The following is an 8912-nucleotide window of genomic DNA, read 5'->3' as shown; positions in this document are numbered from 1 at the left end:
TCCTCCAGATTTCCTTTCTCTCCCCCCCCCCTCCCCCGCCGCTGTTGTTTTCCATCCCCACCTCTCCAGCCTTTCTCCTCTTGTCCCACAAAGCCACACCTGTACCCGCAAGTGCCTGAGAGTTTGACCCGTTTATTGAATGGCCACAAAAGAAAGAAAGTTGCACGAGACGCAGGAGGAGCAGAACCTGACAGATGAGCCCACTTGGCTGCGGGCGCGACGACTCGGTGTAAGTGAGAAGGGCCGGTCCTGGCCCGGAGCGCGGCGCGGGGGCGGGCAAGGGCCTGGTCGCGGATATTAATAAGTTAAACCAACCGGGCCGGGATGGCGGGACCTGTGCTCCCCAGGTGTCTGTGGGGGGCCGGGGGAGGCCCGGACCAGACCTGACACCCTCCGGGACCGCGGGCTTGGGGCGCAGCGCCGGCCCCGCCACCCGGGCTGGAGCGCGGCCAGGAGCCGGGTGGGGCCAGGCGCGCAGCCAGTCACCCGGGCATGTGGCCGTGGGTGGGGCGGCGGCGCGGGCGGGCCGGGCCCAGGGACGCCGTTTGCCAACATCTCGCCGAGTGTTTGGAGTGTTTGTCCGGCAGCCGGTGCCGCTGGCTGTGCCTCTGTCTCCCCTCCCACCCCGACAGACCGCTGCCGCCGCCCGCACCGCACTGGACGGGGGCGCGCGGGGCCAGCCAGGTGAGCCCCGGGCCCTGCAGGGGGCGCGGGGAGGGGAGGGAGGGCGTGGGAGGGGAGGGATGGGGGGCGATTAAGAGAAGGGGCGGCCGGGGGCGGGGTCCCCGGATCGTGGGGATGCCCCGGGGCTGAGTCTGGGTCCCCGGCCCGCGCCCCCCCCCCGCCCCCCCCCGTAGCACCGCGCCCGGGCCGGCTCAGGTGCGGGGCCGGGCGGCGATCTCCGCCCCGGGAACCCGGCGGCCGGTGTCCGGTGTCCGGTGTCCTGTGTCTGGAGTCGCTGGCGGGTGAGCCCGAGGGCGAAAGGGGGGAGAGGGGGGCTCGTGGTGGCGGTAAGGGGTCCCCGATGGGGCGGCCGCGGGCACGTGGGGAGCCTCCGGCAGCTCTGGCTGCGGGCGGGGCCCCGGTCCCCGCGGGGCGTGTGCGCACGCGTCAGCCGGTTCCGCCGGCGAGGAGCTGGGGGAGGGCGGTGGCCGCGTCGGGGTGTCAGGGGGCGGCTCTCAGGGTTCCGGAGTCCCTGTAAGCAGGGCCTGACGCCCCGCCGCCCCCGCGGCCAGGCCTTCCCGCCGCCCCCGACGGCGCCCCACGTGGGCAGAGCCGTGGGGACCTCCTCCGCCCCAGACCTTCCGCAGAGGCAGAGGCCGGGTACTCTCTGCGGCTGGGGTGCGGAGGGCCGGCCTGATTCGGACCCAACAGTGGCTCCATTGGGGGGAGGGACGATAACCTTCCTCCACCAAGTGGGCATCCCTGCCCCGTCCCCTGTCCTGCCCTCGGGGGTCCTGCGGGAGCCCAGGTAGACGGTGACAGTGAGAAGTCACAACCTGTCCTGTTCTCGGAGGTGTCTTTCCCTCCCCTGGGTCAAAGGGAAGTGGCCAGGGAGGCAGCTTTCTCTGAACTTAGTCTCCTCGCCTCCTAAATGGCTGTTTTTATTTGATTGACTGCTTCATATGAACGACTTAAGATACCAACATTTTTTAAGTGAATAAGTGGAAGGCATATGTGGGCATAGATTTGGCATGCGAATGGTATTTTCTGGATAAGTCCATGTGTACAGCCATCTCAAATTTCTAAAGAATGGTATATATTTGCAAACCTTAACGAATTGCTCTCGCCTCTCATAGCTCGTTTTATCCTCAAAAAACGGCCCTTTTGCAGAAAGATGAATAAGGTAAAGTTGAACTAAAGTAACTGAAAATCTGAAAACAGCTGGCTGTTTTACAGTAATGAAAATCCAAACTCTATTCATAATATGGAAGTAACACTGTCTGTACTATGGTGTTTTTGTGATTTAGGCTGTATCGAGGGCTGTTGTGTTTTTGTTTTGTCGCAGAGTTATTGAAAACAATTTTCATTTTGTGGTACAGGGCTATAGAAGACCTCCCCTGAGTTAATCCTTGGGTGTCCTGGAAAACAACTGGTCCTGTGACCCTTGGATATTTATTTTTGGAGTAAATAGCAGATGTGGGCTTGGGGCTTGTCGTTGCTGTCTTTTAAGAAAAGTGCTATTGTAGAAGAAAACTGAGTTAGCTAAGCCTTTTCTTTTTACCGGATCTTGAATAACTGGAAGTTTGCCGTGCTCAATATGTTAGGGGATAGGCATTTGATTCAGTATCAGCAACAATTGTCCTGTCAGTCAGTGAAAGCGGGGGGAAAACCCTAGTGAATTAATTTCCTCGTTTCTATTTCCTCCACCCAGGCTGATTCTACTTGCCCCTGTAACTTCACATAGATTTCCTGGCATAGTCCTCAAATTATAAAGATTCTCGGGGCAGGCCTTCATTTCACAGATGAGGAAACTGAGTCCAGAGAAGTGAAGTCACAGCCGAAAGTCACACGGTTCATGAGAGGCAGAGACGGGGGTGTGTGTGTGTGTGTGTGTGTGTGTGTGTGTGTGTGTGTTTGTCCCTTGCTGGCTGTCCTCTGAGCACCCTGTGCTGGGTTGACTTTTCCATCTGAGAGCAGGGGGAGGAAAGAGTTCATTCACAAGGAAGCCAGCGAGCATCTTTCCTTCAAGATCCACTAGGTAACCTCAATGCTGACAAGCCCTGTTGACTCGGACAGGCAACGCAAAAAGCTAAAACCGGGAAAGAGCTGGAGCATCTCATCGAAAAGCTGCTGTGGGACCCTTCACACTGTGAGCGTCTGTGCCGCTGGTGCTGTGCCTCGTGGCTGAGTGAGAGGGGAGACTGAGGAGGAAACAGTGAGCAAACAACACCCACACCCAGGCCGGCCAGGGTGGGTCTTTTCAACACCTGCCCTCCGGAAGCTTAGCTGCAAGGCCAGGGCGAGGCTCCTGCCCCAGAGGCACGCTGCCACACACACCTTCAGTTCAGCGTTTCCATGGCTGCGAGGAAAGTTCACAGGCAGAGCCACATCCTGACGATGCTTGCCTCGGTGCCCCACTGTGCGGATGGAGGACAGTTGAGCCAACTCAGAGCCATGCTGACCAGCTCTGCCATTTCCATCTTCTCCATCTGTGGTACTGGCGAGTGAGGGGCTGAACTCCAAGAATTAAAGGAGTGAATGGGTGTGCAGTGCTGAAGATAGTGGCTGGCACAGCAAGTGTACGTTCTTATTAGCAGGAGTACTCTGAGTGGGGGAGAGGAGAGGAATGTGAACTTGGCACTCTCAGGGGATTTGTTTTTAGGCTTTACTCACGCTGTTACTGTGGCTAGGATTCACCCCATTCAAAATGGGGAACAGAGCAGAAGCCTCGGCTTTAGTGGGCTCCTCATTTTCTACCATATTTTATTTCCACCAAAGTCAGCAATTGGAGCCAGGGAAGGGCCAACAGAAGGACATTTACTGGAATGTTAAGGAGTTATCATTCACTTTGGCTCCTTATCTCTTCATCTCAGGAGTCAAGGGTTCCCAGGAACCAAATCTTCCTCTGGTTCCTGTCGGCTACAGACAGGAGGGCAGCCTTGGGACACCTCTCCCTGAGTGTGAATTTAGCGAGCCCCGCCTCTTGGGAAGCTGTTAGAACCCCAAAGTCAAAAAGCACGATCAGACATCAGTTCTCTGGCTGTTATATCCTTTGAGTGTCAAAGCAAAATACAAAGACAGAACCTAAGATAGGCATGCCTGGCTGAATAGGAGTCAGACGCTGCTTTTAATTCTATTTTCATTTTCTCTTAATACAGTGCTCCATTTGCATTCAGGTAGACGAATGCTGTGGGAGATAGGTTATAGGATGCAGTTGTAGCCCCAGTAAAGGTCTTTGCAACAGAGTGAATCGTCAGTGAATGTAGGCAAGCCACACTTGTCTCAGGAGACTGGGGTGGGCGGAGGAACAGTTTGCAAGGAGGAGGAGGAAGAGAGGAAACACTAGGACACTCCCAGAGGGTGGGAGGGGCCACACAGTCTGGACTCCTGGATGACAACAGGGGAAGGAATGAGGAGGCTGAGTGACTCGTCTCAAGTTTAAGAGCCTTTGAACTTAGTTTGGAGAAGTGACATTTGAGAGAGCAGGGCTACATGGTGAGATGATTGGGGCATTATAAGCACCAAATTATTCATCAGTTTATCAGAATTTGGGTGATCTTATCCTATTGAAATACCTGAATGGAATAGTATACATAATTTCCTTCTGATTACCAAAGTATGAAGGTTTGCTATTTAAACACCACACACACACACACACACACACACACACACACACACGCAATCAAACAAATGTATAAGGTAGAATGAAACCTCAATGGAATTGTCAGCCATTGTGACTGCAGTAGTCCATGCTACACTTTGGTAAGAAATCAGAGTGAATGACTCCTTAACATTCCCATAAATGCCCTTCTACTGGCCCCTTCCATGACTCCAAATGCTGACTTTCACAGCCTTTTTAAAGGAGCCTCTAATCAACTCTTTTACACAGCAAGAATCCGTTGTAATGCTTGCCATCCCCCCGTTTATCTGGCCTGTAAATTTAGATTTTATTAAATTAGGTTATCTGGAGGTGGTACACCTAAAACCTGGTGACCTTCCAGAATGTACGGGAGGGTTCTCTCCTGCACCTGCACTGTTTTCACGGTTCCAGTAGGCTGCCTGGACATTACATTGTCCTGTGAAGAGGAGAGTGTGTAATTGCGTTTATTCAGTGTTGCTTTTAAAGGGGAATGGGAAAATAGCTTTAATTTTTATTTCTTCCTTTTCCTTTTTCGAACATGGTTCTGTTTCGGTTTGGTTTGAGGTGGGTAATTCCGTATTTTGTTTTGAAATAAGTTGTTTGGAGAGAGCCTTTTCATTTCCTCCCTTGCCTTTTTTAAAAATTCTTTTCTCAGCCATACGGTTGGTCTGTTAGGCTCTGAGGTAATCATATGTTTGCTTGGTTGGGACCAGGCCAAACTTCTGTTAGTTTTTTTGTTTCCCTGAGATTGACCCGTAAAAAGTCAGGGTTTGTTTTGCTTTGATAAAGTATCTTTGGAAATTACGGGATAGAGGTTACACAAACTGTTAACAAAGCGTGCCTCAGCTATTCTTTCCTCTGCCCCAGAAACAAAAAGCGATACTGTATTTCCTCTAAGCTTTATTCATAAGCCTGTCCTTGCCCGGCGCCTACACATTTTCATACTGCCTGTTGCTCTCCGTAGGTTCATGAACGGCATTGTGGGCATCGGTATGTTTGGTGCCAGGAACCAGGAGCCAGGCTGCTGAATTATCGTCTCAAGCCTTCTTTCGGGATTGCTGTGAGTCTCTGGGGAAGGTCCCTCCGAGTGCCAGCCCCGGTGGAGGCACACCTGGGAGCCATTTTCAAGAACCTTTGCCACAGGTGTAAAAGACTCCAGGCCCGAGAAGATGCTGAAACAGATACTGTCGGAGATGTACATAGATCCTGATCTGCTGGCAGAGCTCAGCGAAGAGCAGAAACAGATCCTGTTCTTCAAGATGAGAGAGGAACAGATCCGCCGATGGAAAGAAAGAGAAGCAGCGATGGAAAAAAAGGAGTCCCTGCCAGTGAAATCCAGACCAAAGAAAGGTAAGCTTAGCTACGCGCTGGCTGTGGACGTGTCAGGAGAATGGCTCCTGGCTTGTTTTCACATTTCACACCGGTCAGATGCAAGCCAGGGTTCCGTTCTTGCTTGGTAGATGGACCCTAAATGTTATGGAGATTCTAATAGTGCAGTGTATCAACTTGAAGTCAATACTTGGGTGCATGCTCATACACACACACATACACACACACACTCACACACACACACACACACACAGCAGTTACCCTGGAGTTGTGTGAGCAGATCATTTGCCTGAAACCAGACAGACCTTCAGCTGAAGTACCAAGCCCCCAGGAGTGTGATGTGAAGGGTATTGAAGGTTTCTGTCCCCCTGTTGTCATCCATGCCTAGTGCTCTACTCACCAGCATCTCTATGGCAATTGTGTTTGCATTTTTTAGACTTTAAGAGATTTTTCTTTGAGTTATCTTCTTTTTTTAAGGGAAAAATCCCTCTTAAAATACAAATACTGCTATAAGGAAAAAGGTCATAATACCTTTTAGTATTATAATTTTTTTTTTTAGTGTGAGTTAACTTTTCAGATGTATTTCGTCCTGACCCAAGGAATCCCTTGGTAGCCTGAGAGGGCCTTTGAGACCAAGGGGTAGGGAACACTTTGTACATCAAGACTTAAAATATAAACACATACAGTCCTAGAAAAGCACATATTAACCCCGCCCCCAACCAGCCACTCTCCCTCCCCTCTGACTCCCTCTGTCAAATTCTGTTATGGATGAATAACTAAGTTGTTTTTAAAAAAAACACACAGTTTCAAGGTCACTTACACAGGTATTCAAGACCAATCTCTCCTCAGTTTTTTTATTAAGCTTAGGGAAAATAAAATTTGATAAAACCATTCAGGGTTTCAAAGATTGAGAAAATGAGTCTTACTTGAATGCTGGTATGTGCACAGACACAAAAGGAAGTCACTTTAGTGACATTTGCCTTATACTTCTTTTTACTAATAACTTTTCCGAATTAAGTTTTATAATGATCTACAATATATTAATAAAAGGGTAATATGCTAATTAGACCAGACGTCCTTCCAGACAAAACCATGGTGGTGGGGCTGAGGCAGTGGCAGTTAGGGGCGATCAGGCCAGCAGGGGAGAGCAGTTAGAGGGATCAGGCTGGCAGGGGAGAGTAGTTAGGGATTAGGCCGGTAGGGGAGAGCAGTAAGAGGGATCAGGTTGGCAGGCAGGTAAATTGGGCCTAAACCAGCAATCAGACATCCCCCGAAGGGTTCCAGATTGGAGAGGGTGCAGGCCGGGCTGAGGGACACCCTCCACCCCCCATGCAGGAATTTCTTGCACCTGGTGTCTAGTATAGAAATAAATGAGTACCTCATTTATTATTATTATTATTATCAATAACAACTATTTGTTAAATACTTGTTTTGTCAGACACTAGGCAAAGCCATTTACACACATATCTCACCTTCACAAGACATCTGCAAAGTCAGTATTAATATTCCTATTTTATAGATGAATGAACTAAACTCAGGGAACATATGCAAGGTCACACCTGCAGTAGGTGCCTGTTCTGTTGGATCTCACAGTATTCTGCACTGTCCAAAATAGACTTTTTTTTCTCAATACACAACTTGGTATAGACAGAAGCATAACCCTTTCATCGTTCTGAACTGGTTTATGCCTCTCTGTGCATTCTTTTATTAATATAGATCAGATACACCTGGGCCTCTTTGGGCACCGTGGTCATTGTGGACATAGCATATTGATGTGGTGGGTGACTTTGAGGACTAGTGAGAGTAGAAAGGTTCAGTGGCCCAGATTCTGTTAGACTTTGGGCTTCTGCTGTTTGATGAATTGATTTCCTTGTGGTGATTTAACACACTGCGGACCAGTAGTTTTATTGCTAGCTTTACCCAGTGGCCAGATAAGTTTCTATTGAACTCATACAAAAAACATTTTACAATACATAAATGTTAAAGGCATGCTTTAAAATTAAATACCCATTGCATTTTGAAGTCATTTATTACATGTTCTTGCAAGCTAATATCTTTTTAAAGTATGATACTCTGTAAAATACTGCGTAATGTGAAATGGAACTAAACAAAGCTGGCAAATTCTCGTGATCCATCCACAATGTGTTAAGAAACAATTTCCATTTATTTGCTTACATTTTTTCTTGTGCAGAGCTTTGAATCTGCCTCTCAGAACACCTGTATGACTACCTTAGCTAAGTGATCATGGAAATACGTATTAATATATGCGGTGAAAGTTCTATCAGCGTTTCATGGGAGAAGTTTATTCCTCCCTTAAGTTTCATACTCGGAAAAATATTTTGCATTACCTAGTTCCTCTACTGATTACAGGAAAAGAGAGGTTTTGAGATTCTTTCCCTACTTCCCCTAAAAAGCAAACAAACAGCAGTTCCCTCTTTCCTGTTGTTCTGCCTCCCAAGTCAAAGCCGCAGATAAAGCCAGTATTATCAGGGCAGGTGGTTTCCAGAGGTGTGTTTCTGCTGCAAACCTACTAGCCCCTGTCACTATTTGTCAGACGGCTCATTGTGGGCTTCTGCTCTTTTCAGACCTAAGCTCCCTGCCTCCCCTGCCTCCATGGCCTCCCCTCTGCCTTCCCTCTTCCTTCCCCACCTCCATCCCCCCACCATCCTGCTTGCACCCAGCTGGCTTGAGTACTGCTTTTTCTTAGCAGCTCTTAGCCGGGCTATGGCTTTGGAGACTGGCCTTTTCTCGGCTCTTTAGATCATCTTTGAGCTTGTTTTGTTTTGTGCATTTGTTACCCCAATAAATTTAATTTTAAAAATTTAAATACGTATATCTTATGCCCAACCCTTACTCCTTTACACCATTCCAGATCATCATTCAGCCATGCTTATATTGTCACCTGGTCTTTTTTTTTTTTTTTTTTTTTAATCTCTAGATAGTTCACTGTGGTGAGTTTTGAAGGAGCATGACTAAAATGTTTGCTATGGTGCATGCCAGATGCCTGTCCACTTTTTAGTAATCTTAGGGCTAACGTAGGAGAGGCTGAAAAATAATTGGAAGTATGGATTTAATTCTTTCTAGATCAGAAATTCATTTCCAAATGAATTCCAAAATGTGATTCTAAGAGAGACAGAGAAGTATGGACCTCCTCTCCCTGCTATTGAGCACATGAAATGAGGCTAGTATGATTGAGGTGTGCTAGAAGTGTCGATTACTGATTTCAAAGGCTTGGTAAGAAGAAAATAATAATGTTATAGTCATTCTATCAATATATTGA

The 8912-nt window shown here is 48.6% G+C and overlaps 1 protein-coding gene across 1 annotated transcript in view; it reads left to right on the top strand.

Annotated features, from left to right (window-relative positions):
• Positions 1-516: 516 nt before the first annotated feature.
• The window catches only part of SH2D4A (SH2 domain containing 4A), a 51426-nt gene continuing 43030 nt past the window's right edge, over positions 517-8912 (top strand). Inside the window, exons 1-2 of the mRNA XM_084879856.1 lie at positions 517-684; positions 5268-5653. Of these exons, the coding sequence (XP_084735982.1) occupies positions 5473-5653 (181 nt within the window). The 5' untranslated portion in view covers positions 517-684; positions 5268-5472. The remainder of the gene's footprint in view (positions 685-5267; positions 5654-8912) is intronic.

Source organism: Pipistrellus hanaki, assembly GCF_964339955.1.
Source record: "Pipistrellus hanaki genome assembly, chromosome: 3".
Lineage (NCBI taxonomy): Eukaryota > Metazoa > Chordata > Mammalia > Chiroptera > Vespertilionidae > Pipistrellus > Pipistrellus hanaki.
This window is presented reverse-complemented; position numbering and strand designations above follow the sequence as displayed.